Source organism: Lampetra planeri, chromosome 38, assembly GCF_965212315.1.
Source record: "Lampetra planeri chromosome 38, kcLamPlan1.2.h2, whole genome shotgun sequence".
NCBI lineage: Eukaryota > Metazoa > Chordata > Hyperoartia > Petromyzontiformes > Petromyzontidae > Lampetra > Lampetra planeri.
In genome coordinates this window covers 10993201-11014345 of record NC_136144.1, presented here as the reverse complement: position 1 = coordinate 11014345, position 21145 = coordinate 10993201, and the positions used below count along the sequence as shown (strand labels likewise).

The 21145-nt window shown below is 48.3% G+C and overlaps 1 protein-coding gene across 3 annotated transcripts in view; it reads left to right on the top strand.

Moving 5' to 3' along the window:
* The first annotated feature begins 2067 nt into the window (after nucleotides 1-2067).
* Nucleotides 2068-21145, top strand: part of CCKAR (cholecystokinin A receptor) — a 21943-nt gene continuing 2865 nt past the window's right edge. The window contains exons 1-6 of one of the 3 annotated variants that reach the window (XM_078612374.1): nucleotides 2068-2274; nucleotides 16275-16441; nucleotides 19054-19305; nucleotides 19496-19757; nucleotides 20624-20751; nucleotides 20972-21144. In XM_078612374.1, coding sequence (XP_078468500.1) covers nucleotides 16315-16441; nucleotides 19054-19305; nucleotides 19496-19757; nucleotides 20624-20751; nucleotides 20972-21144 — 942 coding nt within the window. In that variant the 5' untranslated portion in view covers nucleotides 2068-2274; nucleotides 16275-16314. Of the gene's footprint in view, nucleotides 2334-16274; nucleotides 16442-19047; nucleotides 19306-19495; nucleotides 19758-20623; nucleotides 20752-20971; nucleotide 21145 lie in introns of all 3 variants that reach the window. The other 2 variants (XM_078612372.1, XM_078612373.1) reach the window with 2 other exon arrangements.

Below are 21145 nucleotides of genomic sequence, written 5' to 3'. Positions count from 1 at the left end.
CAGATGTAGCAAACGGGATCTTGTGTCTTGATTTTAACTCGGGTCGCATCAGAGTCTCAACCGCACGGAGTTCAAAAGGATGAAGACAATGCCAGACCCTGAGGAGCAGAAGCGGAGAAGGAGTGACCTCCTCCCGTGCAACCAGAGTCGATGAGTGTGGGTGGCCGTGTCCGAAGGTGGAGGAGGCCTTCATTGCTATTGGAGCGGAGGCAACGTGGCCGGAGAGTAGAGCGAGATGAGAGGGCAGGGGTGCGAGACCTTGGGGAATTACAACAAAAAACAGAACGGTCATTGTAACCTGATAAGCTCATTCGAGACTTGACACCGTCGCAGTGGAGAGATCGGAGCACTTGAGTGATGCGATCACGTTGTCGCGTACGGGTGAGAAACCTTGCGGCGGTATTCTGAATCATCCGTAGCGTTGACATGCGGGGAATTGGGGGGCCGGAGAAGAGTGAGTTGCAGTGGTCCAGGCGACAGGCAATGGAGGCGGAGTGAGGGATTCGGGTCTCAGCCGCAAGTGGGGCCAGACAGCTCCGTGTGTGGGCGATGTCACGCAGGTGCACATGAGAGTTTCTTACAGACGTGGGAGATGAATGAACGTCCAGGATCTGAAATAACCCCAAAGGTTGTTGTGGTACCTGCCAATGGGATGGGAAACGAGACAACTTAGACGCTTTAGCTGACGAGGCTTTTCACTTAAAGGTTCCACAATTGAGAAAATACTGAACATTTAAATAAGTCAAGTCGTTAATTCAAGAGACATTTCTGGACTTACGAAGGTGTACGATTATTTATTTATTTAGCATCCAAGTGGCGGCGGCGGCGTCCACAAGCAGTGCATCTCGTGTGAGCGATGGCAGGAGAACGTGCATAGTTGTTGGTCTCCCTCGGCGTCTTGCGAATGCACGACGGATGGTCAGCTGTGGATTATAAAAGGCAGAAAATCCAGGGCAAGCTGTCCGGACACCCCCAGAGAGGGTCAAAGCCTGTGCATGAAATGCGTGGTAGTGGTGGTGGTGACAATGATTGTAAAATAGATGATTATTTTACACTCTTTGACAACAGCATACATATTTTGCTGAGAGTTTGTCTTATGACCAATACAAGCGGATGAAATGTTGGTAAAATGGCCTTGCTTAAGACGGGAGAGGACAATCTCGTGGCTTTCTTTCCACCCCAGGGTGAAACAAGTTCAACGTCCAACTCCGATGTGATCTCTGCATCCTCGTTCTCTCTGCCTTTAAAGAGGAACAATTGCAGGAAAACATCATCCTATTGCTGGAGACACCTTTATTGTTAACGGCATCGTCACTATTTTTACAATTCTTTGGCCTCATAATTGTATATGTTTTGTTTTCATCTGGTAGCTTGAAGCATGTTCTACAATAATGATCATATTCACGTGTGTTTATATCGCGTCGTTTATGGCAATCGCATCTCAAACGGTGTAGAAGTCGTAAGGCGTGGGGAAACTACAGAGAAGCAGGAAAGGAAGCAGACAGAGCCGGCACGACCAACACGTAACCCAAGCTCTCTGATCCTATAGCGATTTAGTTCTTGGAGAAAACACGCGTGGGAGCGTGGGGGGAGGTAAAACTCAATTGCGCAGGTGATTGTTCAACAACAACAACAAGGCCCACCACGGAACGTACCACCGTCGGTGACTGTGAGCTGTCTCGCACGACACAACGAAGTGTTCTGGACATTGCAAATGCCCCTCGGCGAGGCTGGGGAGTTTCTGTCGTTTGCCTGACAGCGGAAGAACGCACGGGCTCCCCTCCCGCTCGCCACGGCCTGAGCGGGGGGGAGGAGGGAGCGTGCAGGAGATGGAGGTGGGGGAGCAGTGGGGGGGTGGGAGAGAGAGGTGGAGGGGGGGAGCAGGAGATGGAGGTGGGGGAGCAGTGTCGGGGTGGGAGAGAGAGGTGGAGGGGGGGAGCGTGCAGGAGATGGAGGTGGGGGTGGAGGGAGGAGCAGTGGGGGGAGAGAGGGGAGGGCCCGAGAGGGAGAGAGGGGGAACGATGCCTTTGAAGTCAACAGTTGCCTTACGCTCGATGCCAGAGTGCATTCAGCTTGAACCCTCGCGGCTGCTGCTGCTGCTGCTGTACGGGGGTGGTGGTGGCGGCTCGGGGTGCCTCTGGAGCCCCCCCCACCTCCTGATCGGGTGGCTCTCGCTTGTGGCGCCGAAGCTGCAGCCCGGCGCGTCAAGAGGAGGAGGAGGTCGAGGTCGACCCCCGGCTGAAGCGGCGGGGGGCAGCGGTGGCGAGCGAGCAGGTGACGGGCTGGCAGCGAGCATCCACGGCGCTTGGGTCGGCAGCTGCCGATGGTTCTGAGTGAGTGGCCGTGGGGTTGGGGGCGAGGGTTTGAAATGGTGAGCGGTGGGAGGGCAGTCGCGGTGATGCGTGGGGCGAAACGGCGTGCGGGGTTGTTGAGAAACTGGGAGAAAAGCGGGGAAGGGGCGACAGGAGGGGAATGGCGTTCCGCGTGCGAACGAGGAGGTGCGCGGGCAACAGCAAAGCGCTCTCGCTCGCTGTGATCGGAACAGGCGTGGCGGGTGAGCGTGGGCAGTGAGAGGTTGGGGTGCACGCGGAGTAAGCGGTAAATGTCTGGCGGGTGTGGGGAGAATGAGTGGAGGGACTGAGGTGGGGTGAAGTTGGCGATGTGGACATTCGGCGCAGTGGATGACGTCGTGAATTAGTGGTGTCAGTAATGAGTGAGCGGCAGGTGAGTGAGTCCCAGGTGAGTCCTAGGTGAGTGAGTCCCAGGTGAGTGAGTCACAGGTCAGGGAAGGTGACGGTGGCTTCGTGTGAGTGGTTCATGGGTGGTGTGGTCAGTGCGTGCCGAGTTGCCTGACCATCACGAACGGTGTGGTTCGTGATGGTGCGTGGGTGCTGTGAGTCGCGGTCGTGCAATGAGTGGCGTGGCGCATTCGTGGTCGTGTGAATAGGGTGGTGGAGTGAGTGGTGTGGATGTGTATGTGATGTAGTGAGTGGTGTGGTGGAGTGAGTGGTGTGCTGTGTGTGTGATGTAGTGAGTGGTGTGGTGGAGTGAGTGGTGTGGTGGAGTGAGTGGTGTGCTGTGTGTGTGATGTAGTGAGTGGTGTGATGTAGTGAGTGGTGTGATGGAGTGAGTGGTGTGCTGTGTGTGTGATGTAGTGAGTGCTTCATACCTGATTGTGTGAGTGATGTGGTGAGTGGTGTATATGTGATTGTGTGAGTGATGTGGTGAGTGGTGTATATGTGATTGTGTGAGTGATGTGGTGAGTGGTGTATATGTGATTGTGTGAGTGATGTGGTGAGTGGTGTATATGTGATTGTGTGAGTGGTGTGGTTGAGTGATGTGGAACATTCGTGCTGGTTTGGTTGAGTGAGTCCCATCTGATGATGAATTGCGAGGTGATGGTGGTGTTGGTGGTGGTGCTCGGGAGCGGTGGCGCAGCAGTTAGCGCTACGCTGCGCTACGAACCCAGCGACCCATGTTCGATTCCCGCTCACGGCCAACACCAGTGACGATTATCTGAACCGGTCCTGGGCCTCCCCTAGGTCGACTAAGCCTCAAATGAGTACCTGGTGCGATGTGTAAACGGCCCCATTAGGGAGACAAAGGCGGCCGGGCGTGGTGTTGGCCACACACCTCCTCGTGTGCCGTGCCGGCCTTCATAGGTGCTCGATAACAGTACTTGCCCCTACGGTCTGTTAAGGCTACACGGGGGATCTTTGTCTTGTTTTGTTGGTGGTGCTGGCGGTGGCGGTGCTTCAGGGTCCGTGCCGTGCAGCCTCTGCTCGCGTGGACGGTGACCGACAGCCCGCGGCACGCACGAGCGGTGCACGAAGCACTCCAGTGAACTCGAACAGAGCCAACCGCGAGGCATTCTTAGACAATTTGAACTGTGGTTTGGCTCAGATTAAATGTGATGTGGTGGTGCGTCGTTCGGAAGCATCTCGGTTAATATGGCTTAGTGGACACTCGTGGTTAATTGCCGTTCTGTAAAATAATATATCACACGTGAAATGTTTTTATTTCCTCATTTAAATGTTTTTGAGATACTAATCGTAATAAGCATGTGCCCCTTTGCCGGTTAATGGGTCAATGGAGGCACCAAAGCAATCAGCTTAAACGACATCACGTTTCGTTACTCTGTGTGCCTATACACTGTTGTTGGGTCGTTGCCAAATAGAACTATCAACCTCAACCGAGAAAATCTGCGGCATATATTTATTTATTTTACGTAATAATAAAAAGTAATAATAGAGGCAAGTCTCTTAATTGTAGATTTGAAGTGTTCGTGACTGCAAGGATCCATACTCCTTGGTTCTTTCGGTAAAGTCACGTGGGTGACAGTAAATAACGACAAGAGCTTAAGCCCCCGACTCCACACGCCCCCCCCCCCCCTGCATCCCTCCTCCCTGGCTCTTACCCCGTATAATCGCTTGTCACATACAGCTCTCTCTGCCCACTACAGAAAAACAAGTAACGTTGCTGGTGTTGTTCCACCTGATGAAGGAAGCTTGTGTTGCCTCCGAAACGTCGTGATTTAGTTATTTTAATTTTCACCCACGTGACTTTACCGAAAGAACGAAAGAGTATAGGCAAGGCTCTTGTTTCACGACAACAAAATAACAGATGCCATGAACTCGCAGACCTCGACAAGGGGTTTGCCACCTCTGACGTTTGAATCAGCTCTCGAGACCTGCTCTGCTTGAACAATGCAGTCAAAAAGGTTGAAACAATTAAGCCAATGTTGGGACAACGTTGGCTTGTGGTTGAAATCATTGGGTTAACGTTGGCTAATAATAGTAGTAACTTAAGCTAACTATAATTTTTTTTCTAAAAGTCTTAAGCTATTCACTCATGCTGAAATGAGCATGAAGGCGCTACTCATCTCCTCTTTACACCACTGAGCCCAGTTTGGAAATTCCACGTTCCTATGGCGGGTTGAGAGAGTGTGTATCCATAGGGACAAACACCGTTGATTTCCCCCACAAATTTGGTTGTCTCTATGTTTTTTATTTATTTATAACCATCGACCCTGGAAGGAGGGATGATGTGCCTGAATCAACCGCCGTGCAGGATCTGAACCCCGTGACCTTCTGACTGCGAGCCGCCCAGGCCCCTGCGCTGAAGCCACCTGGCCAGAGAAGACGAAGGCTTCACGCGAAGCGAGCTGCGGTTGAGGCCAGGGGGGCTGCAGGTGGCGGTGGGCGCTGGGAGTGGTCGGCACGGCTGCGCTGCTGCGCTGGGAGCCGTGGCAGTCCGAACCTTCGATCAGAGTGGTTCGATACGTACGGTGCGAAAGACGGTGAACGTGGTGCGCACGAACAGACTCGGCCGCGATGATTTCCCCGTAAACTCGTGGCTCGCCGTGTCCCCCCGCTCTGGCCTGGAACGTCCAAACTCGAGCTGCAATTTTCTCACACTGCAGTGGCACCGTTTTTTCCCATCTTCGTCGAGCCAGACGAAAGTGCAATTTGCATCTAAATGGAGGCAATTAACTGCCTGTCCACCTTGGCTTTTGACGAGACCTGGAGAGTTTATCTGAATGTAGGGCAAAACTTTTACGAGATTTAAAATAGGTTTTGCCGATGTAATTTTCTAAATAAATATAAGAGTATCGTTTTAAAATATCACGGTCATATTTTACAGTTGCCGCAAAAATTGTATGATACCATGTAAAATGTCAGGCATGTGACGATCATCATCCTCACCGTGAAATTGCCAGGCAGCAGACGGCTATGCAGGCGCATGCCTCTAATCCAGCACTGCGGAGGCAGTAGGCGAGGGTTGATGGATCACGACAGAGATGGTTGTGGAACTCCCTTCCCATCGACGTCGAAGATAAGCAATAACTCCGATTTGCCAGGAGAATGCGGTACACAGCAAAATGTGGACTCCATCTGTTCGTTCTGTATGGGATCGAGTGTTTCCCCCTCGTACGTGTGGGCTGTTTACAGGTGCTCCGGTTTCCCACCCACCGATGAAACACCTTCATATATAGAGGACCACCGAGCTTGGGCGCGAATTTGGTGGTTGTTGCTGCTGCTGCCGTTGCACTCGCCTGCGTATGTCCATGTGTTGAACTCATTTTGTGCCGTCTTTAGTCAACCGGGCTTCCGATTAGCACGGCTGGCTACATACGATGCGAAAGAATCAGAATCCGAATAAGTATTTATAGTGGAGGAATGTGATGAGGTATGAAGCTCTTTTTTTGTTACAGATATCCACTAGGGGCGGGTAAGAACGTTACAACAACAAACAGTACGAAAACATGACACTGCAAAGTACAAGAAAGGTAAACAAATCACCAAAACACAAACAAAGAAAACGAAACCTTCCCCATCCTGCAAGGCAAAACCCACTGAGGTGTTAACTTCTTTTTCAAAGCGACCTGGCCACAAATGATTGATATATAAACAAAGTGCCCCCATCATTTGGACATTTAAAGCAGCAAATGAATCTAAAACATCTCAATGCGTGTTTCTAAATGTGGAGGGAAAAACCGGAGGATCTGGAGAAAATCCACGCGACCACGGGGAGAGAGAGGCACAAACTCCAAATATACAGCAGCAGGCGTCAGGGTCAGTTTCGACACCACCAACTTCCTGCATACCAGGCGAGGTTGTTAACATCTCCTAGCCACCGTGACGCCCCGTAAATAAATAAATAATACATATATCAAGTTAGAATTGCATCATCAATTCCCAAGCTTCAGAAAGGCAGTAGAACAACAGAGATTAAACCACTCCAAGAACACATCAAGAAAACACACAGCCCCTTAATAAAAAAAAATAGTACATTAAAATCTAACTCTCAATACATTGTTAAGATTACATTTACAAATCACTTTGGCAAATGTGGCTGCATCCAGCACGAATCTTCTGCTTCAGAATATTTTTGAAGGAAGATTTACAATGCCAAGGGAGTTAACGAGGTGTGTTGTTGCAAAACGTTGGCGCTGCAATGGCTTTGTCACTTTTCCGATTCTTGTTCTCGGGATAGTTAAAACGAGGTTCACCACCACACACCCGTTCTCTCCCTCGCTTCCAGCGCGAGCAAATACCGCGAAGCGAGTTACAAGTTCTCTGTTTATCGAGTTACAAGTTCTCTGTTTGCATCTTCATCATCGCCATCATCGTGAAATCGGCTTGTTCATTGTTTCACATCTTGATTTGACTTGTTTGTGTTTTGCTGTTCTCCAACTATGAATAGAGATTTCTTACACGTAGAGATTACTTACTTAGAGATTACTTTCTTAGAGATTACTTATAAATCGTACAATCACTATGCCATCAATTTACTCTGAAACAACCTCTGGTATAAGCCGCTCATTTTGTTTCAGAGTAGCCATCTATTTACAACTTAAATTATTCAGTTGGCTATTTCGTGAATATTTTATCAGGAAATAAGCTATAAGTAACATTAAACGATCAAGGTACAATAGCTGTATTCGCTTAATTAGAAAAACACACAATATTATTATCCTGGGTCTTGTTTAATGCAATATTTTCGCAGAATCACTATCCAATCATATTGCACACTCGATCACATACTAACTATGTATTAAAATGTAATTATACCCATACTTGATTACATTAGCCCTCATAAACAAAATGTAACATATATGTGTGAGAGAGAGAGAGGACGCATGTTTCCATACACGCTTGGTTTTCGTACACTCCGCTCAACGTGTAACATGGGAGTTTGTAAGTTTAAACAGGAATCGCGTCTCCACCGCATCTCGTATTGAAAGACGCTCGCAAGCCTCCTGGCAGCGCGCAAAGTATCCTTCACGTAACTCCCCCCCCCCCCCACCGTTTAAACTCTCAGTTATACAAATCCACCCAGGCGCGAGAAGACACACAACGCTTTTAAACATTGCTCTCATTTTAAATTCCTTTAAGAAATATATTCTTCGTCTCTTCTTCCGCATGTCGGCGATTTGTCTCAGCAGTGACGACGAGAGGAGAGACTTGGCGTGGCTTCTTTCTGTCCCTCCTCCTCCGTTGAAGGAGCGCTCATTACGGTGCTCTACTTCATGACCCTTCGTTTGCGTTATGGCGCAACAACAAAAAGCCACGTGCTTTTAGGATTGGCTTGAAACGAGATATTATAGTTGTGCATGATTGACGCCAGCACCAGCCACGACGGTTGGCAGCAGTGTGGGAAGATAACATCACGGGTGCCCGGAATAGGTTTGTTGATTTATGTGAGATTCGCTGGCGATAAGCCCACGTAATTTATTTTAAATAAAATCTTAAAATCGATTACGACGTCGTCCCAATGCTATTCATTCATCATTATAAAGTGCAATGTACCTTTTGTACACATACTAAAAGAATGACTTGCGTCGTTGTTGGGGGCCGTCCATAAATGACGTCACGCGATTTTGGACGATTTTTGACCCCCCCCCTAGTCACACGGCGTCACAAAAAGTCAGACCCCCCGCCCCCCCTAAAATATGACATCAAAAAGCTCTGCCCCCCCCCCCCAAAATAAAACAGGCTTCAAATCGCTTTCAACTATTGTCATTGTAGTGCGTATTTAATGTGGCGCTGCACTCTGATGTTGTAGGAGAAAACATTTATTAAAACGTATATTTAATTAAGTAGAACGTGTTGTCTATATTTATTTAAAGTTGCACATTTTGATGTGACGTCACATTTCTCACCTCCCCCCCTCCTTCGTCACACATCGTCACAAATGTCTGACCCCCGCCCCCCCAGGTGCGTGACGTCATTTATGGGCGGCCCCTTGGAGAATTTAAATAACAAAACAAATAAGCAGATAAGATGTCACCACGTATCCGTCTCTCCACATTGAACAACACTCTCTCATATCCCTGTCGCCTGTACCATTGCCAGTCCTGCAGCATTGTTGTGTAAAGCCAAGCCTCGCTCTGCTGATGAGGCACTGAATGTCAAAACTGCTCCAGAGCTCTGCTCGTCTTGACATCAATGCTGCTGAAATTGTGCATTCCCAGAAGGCCGTGCGGCTGATGGGTCGTGTAGGCAACACTTTGATTATATTTTATTTGGAAAGACTGATATGTGAAGGTGACATTGACCAATTAGTTACACAACTATAGTTCACGACTTTAACATCTGACTGGTGTCTGCTTCTTTCGTGGATGGGTTTAAATGGACCAGTGCATAGATTCATCTGTGGTAAGACTGTCATATCATGTGTCTGATAACCACAGTGTGTCTAAGTTCTTTAGATGGGGCAATGGGAGCTGTAAGATGTGCAGACGTTAGGTTATAGAATCCATTACATATATCACCAAATCGTGTTTTAAAAACAAGCACGCTCTGTCATTGCGTTTCCAGCATCCTAATTTCCCGTTTCATTCCCTCGTTACTTCATGATCGTTCTCTTGGTTCTACTTAGTATGTATCTAAATAGATTACATCGTGATGCAGAGTGTGTGGGGGCTGTAAGGTGAGCGAGTGTCAATTGTTGAGTGATATCGCGTGAAAACGGACAATGTTATCAATGTTTAGTTTAATTTAGCAGGGGATATATTGCCCCATATCGCGATGTCGCCATCACACGGCAAGGCACGGGTATCCTGTTAAAACAAATATTATAACAATAACAAAATCCATTCTAATATCTAATCTGTACCCCTTCTGATTAATTACATCGACACATTTATTTAATATTGATTTATTTCTTACACGAACACACAAATCAAGGCACACGATCACTGTTATCGCCGTGCAATGACGACGAAGCGACGGCTCGCCGTGGGAATGTGCACGTGGCATCCCACGTGGGACCGCGCCTCCCTTGGGCAGCCTTTGGTGCAGACCAGGGGGGGGCGTGAGGGGGGGAGTCGGAAACCAAAATAACAAAACAGAGCCACAGTTTTTTGTTGTTAAACAACAACATTCGGTTAAAACAAAAACTCAATATTTCAAGAGCCCGCGATGCTCTGTGGATGAATGCAAAGACGGTGGTGAGCGGTGGTGCAGCGATTAGCGCGCTACGCTACGAACCTGGCCACCCGGGTTCGATTCCCGCTCACGGTCAACACCGGTGAAGATTTTCTGAACCGATCCTGGGCCCGCCCTAGGTCGACTCGGCCACAAATGAGAACCTGGTGCGGTGCGTAAACATCGCCACTGGGGAGACAAAGGCGGCCGGGCGTGCTGCTGGCCACCCACCCCCCCTCGTGTGCCGTTCCGGCCTTCATAGGTGCTGCTTGCTACCAGCACTTGCCCCAACAGTCTGCTAAGACTATACGGGGGATCTTTGTCATTGGTGGTGGGTCCCCTTGCGTGAATAACGATCACGGGGTGAGAGTCGCGCGCCGCACAGAGGGCCGCTTTGACCACGCGACCTCAATCCGATCGTTCTCAGTGTGAGAATTTGATTTTCAGATTGGGGCTCATGAAATGTGTTAACCGAGGTCACGGCGCTGGTTTCGTTGGTGTTATTATATATATAAAAGATGTACTACGTAATCGTTACGATGCTTAGCCTTGGAAAAGGATCCTTAAAGGTATAATGATTCAATATGTTTTGCACGGTGGGAGGATGCATGCAACAAATATCTCCCGGGATTGATACTTTTTTTAGGGTAATACACCACCTAAGTTCAACAAAGCACTTTCCCCCTTCGAATGGTCGAATTGAATTTTAATTGACTTTGATTCCAATCACGGGCGTTTGTAACGAGGATGAGAGACCAGGGACACGCAATTGATCTATTTCGTTGTGAATTATATTGGGATTTATTCCTTTGTATTTTTTTTGCCCAATTACTGCGTGTTTGTGATTGGGAAGTAAAGAAGAAGGGAATAATTAGGGTTGCCAGACCATGATTCGTTGTGAATTCCCAAGATCCAAAGGTTATGTATCTTAAACAGGATTAAGTTTCTAAGTTAAAAAATTGTTTTTAAAAACTTCAAAACTCTCCTTGCTGAAAACAATTTATTTATTTAGTTCTTTAGACAGCTGATTATTTATTTATTTAGACAGCTGATTATATGTTTACATTTTTGTCATTTTATTCGTTCGTTCGTTTGTTTCTCAATCAGCTCGTGTTGGTGAGGGTCGTGTTAAACACTACTGCACTATACACTACACTATACACTACACTACTACACTATACACTACTACATAATACACTACACTATACACTACACTATACACTACACTACTGCACTATACACTACTACATAATACACTACACTATACACTACACTATACACTACACTATACACTACACTACTGCACTATACACTACTACATAATACACTACACTATACACTACACTATACACTACACTATACACTACACTACTGCACTATACACTACTACATAATACACTACACTATACACTACTACACTATACACTACACTATACACTACCCTATACACTACACTATACACTACACTATACACTACACTATACACTACACTACTACACTACACTATACACTACTATACACTACACTATACACTACACTACTACACTACACTATACACTACACTATACACTACACTATACACTATACACTACACTACTACACTATACACTACACTACTACACTACACTATACACTACACTACTACACTATACACTACACTATACACTACACTACTGCACTATACACTACTACATAATACACTAGACTATACACTACTACACTATACACTACACTATACACTACACTACTGCACTATACACTACTACATAATACACTACACTATACACTACTACACTATACACTACACTATACACTACCCTATACACTATACACTACACTACTACACTACACTATACACTACACTATACACTACTACATAATACACTAGACTATACACTACTACACTATACACTACACTATACACTACACTACTGCACTATACACTACTACATAATACACTACACTATACACTACTACACTACAGCAGCGTGTTAAACAGTGGCGGTCCAGACCTCCCTTTGCCTGGCGACAGACTCCAGCACTACTGCACTATACACGACTATACACTATACACTACTACACTATACACGACACTACTATACACTACACTATACACTACACTATACACGACACTACTATACATTATACACTACGATACACAGACTCTAGCTCTTCCTGGGGAATTACGAGGCGTTTCCCGGCCAGCTGAGCGACACAGTCCCGGCGTCTACGTTGTAATTTGACCTACTTCGTCATTCCTGAAAGCTCTTGGCACCAGATCGCCTACCAGTACTACCACTGTGTGGCCGGGAGAGAGATTGGCGAGGAGGGGAGAGCGACTCCCACCGATGCCACTCCCTCTGTGGCTCCCACTTCGAGGCCCTGGGGGCGCTACGTTTTGTGTCGTCATGTGTCCGTCAAGCTTCCAGATGAACATGCTCAGAGCTGAGATTAAATTAAATTGGGGGGGGGGGGGGGGGGGGAATAAATAAATACTAAAAGTATATCCGAATTGTACATTAATAGAGTACGTCGCGTTGGTGGTGGCTGTGGTCAAACCAACCTCGTACAACTCACACTTGAGGATATCTTGAAGCAAGATTATTTGAGGCATCAATGTGCATGCAAGCAGCCGTCCAGAGCCACTAGTTTGAGAAAACAACCCACTAATCGATATGATACGAATGAACAACCTTTTACGATCATCATTATCACCATCATCGTCACAGCCGGCCACAATCTATCTCTTGCTGGATGTGCCCCTCGCGGGGCTATCGCTACCTCTCACGGCGCTGCAGAGTGAACGATCCTCCATGTACTCCCTGCGTATTCGTGGTGGGCATTCTCCTGGAGGCATTCCCTCCCTCAGCTGCCGCTCCGTTGTTAGTCTCGACCACCGGGCACCACATCGCCTGAAGCGACGTTTCCTGCTCAGGCCCCACTCACTCCAGTCATCCTCACAGCAGCAGCAGCAGCGGTTTTTGGCTAACCAGAAACAAAGACGGTGGTCACCGCATCCCGACGCTTTCAGATGTGCTTCTGCGGCCGTCTGGAACGCTCTTCCTTCCGATATTAGGACGCCAGTGAGAGCTATGCACTTTTAGATTATCATCTAGATTGAAAAACTCATTTCTTTATAACTGCTTTTTGTGTGTAGTTTGTTACCCCCCCCCCCCCCCGTACCTACGAGAAGCACGGTTAGCTACGTACGGTGCGAAAAAAGTTCAACACACATCAATACATTATCTTCTTACTACTCAACAGCACGTCTGCTTCATGAGAGCATTTTCTAATCTAATCCACATGTTGCTCTGCCTCGAATCGATTCGAGCGTGCGTCTCTGCGTATATCTTTGCACACTTTTCAACCCTCCCCCATGACGTCTCCAGTGCCTCTCTTAAAGTAGCCATTGTGAACAGCGTTTCACGACAAGTTTTTTAAAGTTGATATTTGAATAGTTACTTTGAAATTCTGTCAAAGTGAAAATCTTTCATCGGCAAAATGTTTTAAATGATGTAACGCACAGTCTCCAACTGTTACTATCGACCCAGTCTCTGTTCTCTCTCTCTCTGTGTGTGCTATGAAGAACGATCGTCTATTTCCCAAAACTTCAACTATTAAATATAGTTTTTAACTTTTTAAAGGCCACAGTGTTTTTAACTTACGTGATGATTTATTGTTTTTTTTATTATTTGGACCTCTGCATCACTGCCACCGCAGTATCACCGCATAAATTTATCTCGCCAAAGGGAATTTTTATCAGCAAGAACGTGTTGTGTTCTTTTTTTGACTGCAGACCAGGACGATATATGAATTCACTTTGAGGTGAAAGACAGGTAGCCTGTGAAACATCGTGGGAAATGACTGAATGGCTTCTGTGAAGATGCTTGCTCATTCGGGCTGATGTGGATATGAGAGCTCAGCTAAGGCTCGCAAGGCAATGTGGGATTTTTCCTATGATGTTCGATCGGAACGTCTTTCAACTCGCCATGTATTATTATCCGATATCCGTCAACACATTTCACGCTTGAGGGGTTCCACATATTACTTATTCCACTTTTTTTTTCTTTAAGTCAATACCATACCACAATGAAAGCTCTAAGAGTATAAATAAACAAATGAATATATGAATACCAACATGGATGAAAATGTCATCCCAGAGGGTTGGAAGTGAAGTGTCCATCATAGGACCTCTTAAATAAGTGCATAAATAAGGAAATAAACTCATGAATCTGTAAGTGAGCGGCTAGATAACTTTAAAAAAATCACGTGTGACTCTTAACCCAAGTCAAAATGGTGAATTGTATATTTCCCAGTGTCGCACCTTATTCCATTGTGATAAAATAGATAAGCAGAAAATATGGCATTATTTTTCTGTCTACACAGACAAATACAGTGCATTTTCAAGCAGCATTGGTTTAAAAGTGTACCGGTTTTGACATCCAGTGTGTGATCAGCAGTCGTCTTTGGTTGAACCCACTTAGATATGGGCTCATTGATGTCCAGTGGCCACGGCTGGATCAGGGTTGTCTGTGTCGTATGAAAAGGCGAGTGGAGGAGAGCTCTGACGTGGATTTTTTTTTGTCCACCTTGCCACACTTTCACTCACTCTGTGTGAGTGCTCACATTCATTCACTCTGAGTGAGTGTGTCACGTGTGCGTCAGAGATATGTGAGTGTCTGCACCCCGTCATCATCCTCTGCCAGCTCGCATCGGCCCAATCCGTGTACCCTCGCGATGAGGCCAACGCATTCGTGCCGAGTATTTAGTTTGCCGATACAAAAACATGTTGAAATGTGAAATTATTTTTTATTGTTTATTACCGTGGTAGTTTTTTCGTGCTCTTGCTGTTTTGATTCAGCGCCGAGACGTAGAGGGGGCACGCAGTGACCGCCGATGGGTCGAGTGAAAACGGTGCAAGTGAGACGAACTGTGCACGGGGGAAACAATAAAAAAAACATCATGCAACAGCAACACCTGTATTCTTAGACGTCCAGGCAAGGCTGTGTTGTAAAGTATGGGATGTTTTTTTGTTTATCTCGATCAGACTATTAACGCCACTTGGTGTGGAAGCCGACAGACTTGGCCCTGCCATATATATACTCGGAATGTTGACCGTTGGCTCTCGGGTTACAAACGGGGGGAATGAGGAATTCTTCGATAGAGTCCTCTACCTACGAACGAGTTGGGTTCCAGAGGTCTGTTCGTAAGTAGATTTGTTCATAAGTCCAACTTTACTCCTGTCGATTCCAAACACGTTGTATGGCGTGTACACTAAACATGGGAATGGCTTTAAAAGTTATATAATCTCATGTAGATGTAGATGTGACTGGTTGTGCACGTTCTGTCGATGTAGATGCTACTGGTTTTTCATTTTTTTCATATGCAGACGCCATTGTTTCTTCACGTTCTGCAGTTGTAGATGACACCACCGCCATCTATTGTGCGTGGCGGTTGAACTTACGACTCTTGGTCCGAGCAGGCAACAGGACATACAGATCGGTTTGTTTGTATCTCTGAATGTTCGTAAGTCGAATGTTCTTAAATAGAGGAGTCCCTGTTTTTATATTGTTATGGTAGTTATTATTTAAAATAATAATTTATTAATCTATGGAACACATTTATCATGTGTACAGTATCATTATTAAGGCTATTACCAATACTCCAAATGAAGCCCTCATATGTCACGCATAGGTGAAAAGTAATGTTTAATTTTACCAGGTAAGGCCTAATGAACTCTATAGCTCTGTTTCAGAAGCGACCTGGTTATCACAAATTATAGTTCAACGGAGTGGCTCATCATCACGTGGAAATTGATAGCAGCCAAATACTCGAAACGCATGTTTCTAAACGTAGAATAAAAAACGGAGGACCTGGAGATAAATGCACGCGACCACGGGAAGAAAGAGACACGCAAACTCCACATATACAGGCGCCAGGGTCGGGATCGAACCCACTACTTCCTGCGTACCAGACGAGGTAGTTAACATCTCGTGGCCACTGTGGCGCCCCCAGCATTGTCAGTAAGCGCATCTTCATCGCGGCCACGTGATAGTGACCCCCCCCCCCCTACAGCGCTGTTTCCTATAACGCCCCGTTTACCAAGAGTGCATCCTGAGCACCACGCGAGGCATGCCTGCCCTGCACTGCCGTGGCTCAGATCCCTTGCTGTTGGCCCCTGGCCCTCAGACCACAAACAACACCCCCATCAATCAAACAACAAGGAGCATTGTAAAACAATAACATCTGTAAACAATTAAATTCATGTACTTTTATTAACGAACCCCCCCCCCCCCATATCCGTGCCTCTCTTTTGACCAAATCCCCTTACCCCCCTTGCAGTGCACAATGAGACTCGTGTAACGATGACAACGGCCTGAAGATGGAAGCTTTGAATGGCAGCAATGCCAATGGCTCCGCGGCCTTCCTCCACGCGGTGGAAAAAGTCGCCCAGGATTCTTACCCAAACCAGACCCAGCGCAACGTGTCCTGCCCGACTCGGCAGCAAGGTAAGGGACAGTGCTCTGCTCCACGTAAACCAGTGGCAACAGATGGATTATTTACTCATGTTTATAAAATATATATTTTTAAATACGAAGCACGTCGATGATGTTCAGTAAAATAAACAATTTGTTTCTCTAAAATGGAGTTGGCTCGTGTGTTTGTTTTGGTGGGGGCGGGGGGGGCAAGGTGTGGTTTATTTCGGCCTTCTTTACTGCTACGCTTACACGTTGGTTGAAGCCAGATTGTGATGCAAACCCCACTCCTCATTCAGGGGACAACTCAGCATGCAGGAGCCTGTGAGATCTCCTGGCCTAACGCCATTCGGCAGAGCCACGAGACTGACCCCCCCACCCATCCCCCCTCCTGTGAGTCCCCCCAGAAGCAACGAAAAACCTTGTACCTGGTCACGTGGGCATGTTCAAACGCTGACTGACTGCAGGGGGGGGGGGGGGATGCTGCAATTCCTCTGTCAGGAGCTGGACCTTTACCACCTGGAGCTCTGTGGAGATCAGGAGTTCTGGTGGACTGGTTACGTGGCTCTGGTCGCTACAAGGGGTGTTCAGTTCTTCACTCGGGGCAGGAAACTGCCCAATAACAGGGAGTGGGTTCTTCTGGGTGCTGCGGTTGTGAGATGTTAACTACCTCGTCTGGTTTACAGGAGGTTATGGGTTCGATCCCAACCCTACGTCTGTATATTTGGAGTTTGCATGTTTTCCCCGTGGTTGAATAGATTTTGTTCCAGGTCCTTCAGTGTTTCCCTCCATAATGAGAAACGTGCGTTTAGACTATTTGTCTTCTATAAATGTCCACACGATAAGCCACGTCGTTGAGCTATCATTTGTGGCCAGGTCGCTTCTGAAAAATAGCTGCTATATAGCTCAGTGGGCCTAGTTCTACTGAACAAAATAATGAAGGGGAGCGTGAGACCATGGTGGTGTGGACGCTTTGAGTTCCAGGCTATTGTGGGATCGCCTACCTTGTATATTGTTCCATATGCAGCGTTGGTTCTTCTCGGCTACAGTCATGCACTCCCTTCTCTGTGCTTGCGAAATGTGGGCCCCTTTAAAGAACCATCTGCGCCAGTCGGAAACGTTTAGGCTGGCCTGCCTCCAGTCCATCCCGGGTTTGACCAAGCTGCAATTGTGTGAGGAGATCGCGAGATCCTTGAGAGATCGGGTCAACACCATCGCATCACAGAACCAAGAAGGGATTTTGCAGTGACCTGGGGGAAGTTTGAACCCAGCGAGAAATGGAGGCTACGCATAACTTCTCAGTGGGGGGTGGGGGGGGGGAACCCCCATCTCTTATCTGTAAAATGCCCACAGCAGTGCCGACAGTGGCCCGCTTCAACGCAGCTGAAGGCGGCTGTGGCAGTGGAGGAGATTGTGTGGCTCTTTCACAGCGTGACGAATGGGGGAAGCCGAAGAGGGAAGGCATTATGGTAGAGTGGCAGGGGAAGGTCTGTTGAATATTCAGGTAATATGAAAGGATTAATTTCACAACTGTACTGCCAGAATGCGGTGCAAGGCATTTTATATTCCTTCCAGAAAGCCATTCTGCTTCGATGTACACGTTGGTTTTGTCGAGTAACATTCGTTTCATTTTTAAAGTTACTACTTTCAATGCTATTGAATGAAGATGCAAGCCACGATCAAAGGAACCAGCTGTGTATACATATCTAGGTGGCGTGTCTTGGGTTGTCTGACATGAGTTGGAAGTGTTCTCATGAAACCGTACAGAAATGGTCTGCAGTGACATAGCCAGAGGACTCCTGATAGTGACTTTAATATATAAATGTTTCTCTTTTTAACACAACCATCTTCCTCCAAACAGCCTGGAGCCCGCAAGCATGGCACGTATCCATCTACATCTACAAGACAATAGTTGTGCTTATTAGCTGTGTTTATAGACAATAGCTTTGCTGAATGTAGCTGCCAGAGTTCTTACTTGAACACCAGCCTCTGAGCACATGACCCCTGAACTCGAGTCTCTCCATTGGTTACCGAGTGGAGTTCAAGATCCTTTTTCCACCTTCAAGGCCCTCAATACCCCCCCCCCTCTCTTACGTCCGTGACCTCCTCCACCCACATGTTCTAACGCGAGTTCTCCGCTTGTCTGAGTGTGGGCTTCCGTTTGCTTGTGCCGAGATCGCACCTCCGTTCAATGGGCGACTCGGGGGTTCTTTATCCTGTGTGCCCCTCCCCCCCCCAAGCTGTTGAATTCACTCCCTGTCCGAAACTCGATCGGCTGAGTCCCTCGGTTTATTTGAATCCCACCTATAGACATTTTGTTTCTTTAAAGGTTATTTCTCATTTGTTAATTGTGTTGTGTGTGTTTTGGGAGTGTGTGGGGGGAGGGGAGGGGGGTATTTGTATCTGTGGTTAAATTATGAGCCTGCTTTGTTAATTTTAGGTTTTGGAATTGCGTTTATTTATTGACTCGCTTTTAGCCCTGCGCAGCGCCTTGCGACCTCTGGGTGCAACGCGCTTTATAAGTGGTGTGAATTATTATTATTATTATCATCTGTTGGCTTCTACCTGTTGTCAATCGTATGGAACTGAACAAATTCCGCTTTAAAAAAAACCTCATGGCCTCTGACCCCCTTTGTCAGTTTCAGACCTTGCCGTGTCCCTGCGGATCGCCCTCTACTCGGCGATCTTCATGCTCAGCGTGGTCGGCAACGGCATGATCGTCGCCGTGCTGGCCTGCAACCGGCGCATGCGCACGGTCACCAACGCGCTGCTGCTGTCGCTCGCCGCCAGCGACCTGCTGCTCGTGCTCTTCTGCATGCCCTTCACCCTGGTGCCCAACCTCATGCAGGACTTCGTATTCGGCGACGTGGTGTGCCGGGCGGTGGCTTACCTCATGGGTGAGGCCGCGCGCGCTTCGTGGTCGCGGTGGCACGTGGAGGTGCAACGCACATGTCTATATATTGCTACCCATGTCTGTATATTTGGTCTCCCAGCCACAGCGGTCGGCCAGAACGCGCCACTAAAACCACGAACGCCCCCCCCCCCCTTCCCCCGTCGCGTGCGCCTCTCTGCCCCCGTCCCTCCAAGGTCTCTCCGTGAGCGTCTCCACCTTCAGCCTGGTGGCCATCTCCATCGAGCGCTACGGCGCGATCTGCAACCCGCTGGCGTCGCGCGTGTGGCAGACGCGGTCCCACGCTCAGCGCGTGATCGCCGTCACATGGAGCCTATCCCTGCTGCTCATGGTCCCATACGCCGCGTTCTACGACCTGGTCGTCTTCAAGAAGCGAGACGGCACCACGGGCCAGATGTGCCGGATGGCGTTGACCAACGTGGCGTTGCAGCAGGCCTGGTTCGCGAGCAGCGCAACACGCCCTGGTTGGGCTGGGGGCACGGAGGGAGGAGCGGGTGAAGAGGGGAATTGTGTGGAATTGCTTTGAGGAAGTGGAGTAAGTTAACAGGGACTGATCCAACACGGCGTGATCCAGCTTCAGGTTGTGGGTGGAATCGTTCTTGGGTTTATCAGTCCGCTTGTCCTGGTGAGGGTCACGGAGGCAGCGTGTTGAGTAGTGGGAGTTTCAGACCTCCGTTTCCCTGGTGATGGACTCTAGCACTACTACACTATACACTACACTATACAATACTATACTACTATACACTACACACTACACTGTTATACAGAGACTCTAGCTCTTCCTGGGCAATTCCCAGGCGTTCCCAGGCCAGCCGAGCAACACAGTCCCACCACCGCCAGCAGCGTGTCCTGGGCCCGGCCCCGGGGTCTTGGCCCAGTGGGACGTTGCTGCTGCTGCTGCCCGGTAGAGTTCCAGGGAGAGTCTGCCGGGGGCATCCTTAGCGGGTGCCCGAACCACCTCAACTGGCTCCCCTTGATCCGAATTTGTAGCGACAAATCTCGGGTTGCATTGCGTCAAAGAAATTCCACCAAAGTCGTCCTCCGCGCCGTGCAGATCGGGCGGGGGGCTCCCCTCCCTGCACCTCAAGCCGCGGGGGGCTCCCCTCTCTGCGCCTCAAGCCGCGGGGGGCTGCTGGTGGGAGCCTGGGGCCGCGTGCGCCGATGTCAGCACGCGCTGCAACCACCGACGCGCTAAATCGACCAATTAGGTGGCCGGGCGTTGTGTTGGCCTTCATAGGTACTACTCGCTAACAGCACTTGCCCCTACAGTCGTTGTGCGTCGTGTATGTCCATGTCTAATGCAGGCAGTTGTTTCTACTGGTGGCGCTATTCCTGCTGCCCGGCCTCATCATGATGGTGGCCTATGGACTCATCTCCTGGGAGCTGTACAAGGGCATCAAGTTCGAGAGTCGTCAGAGGAGAGAGGCCGAGGGTGCGAAGCGCACCTAAACTTCGCAATTTTCCCGCAAACATTGAGCCATGGCAGCATCTTCAATCATCGATTGAAGAATGCAAACGCATTTCACTTTGTGTTACCCGCCCCCCCCCCCCCCAACTATTCGTTAAACGGGAAAAACCCGATGGGCTCTCAGATGCTCTGGGATAAACGACCAGCATTTACATTTTAATCCCTGATCTGACTTTCGTTGCAGAAATAAAGCAGGGCGCAAGGTACGCTTCTGGTTCTGACGGCTACAGCGATGGAGGCGATGATGGTGATGGGGATGGTGACGGATGCTACGTTTCCCCAAGTCGCTCCGCTGTCGAGATGGGCAATCTGCAGCAGCAGCAGCAGACATCCCTGGCACATCGCAACCCGTCTATGG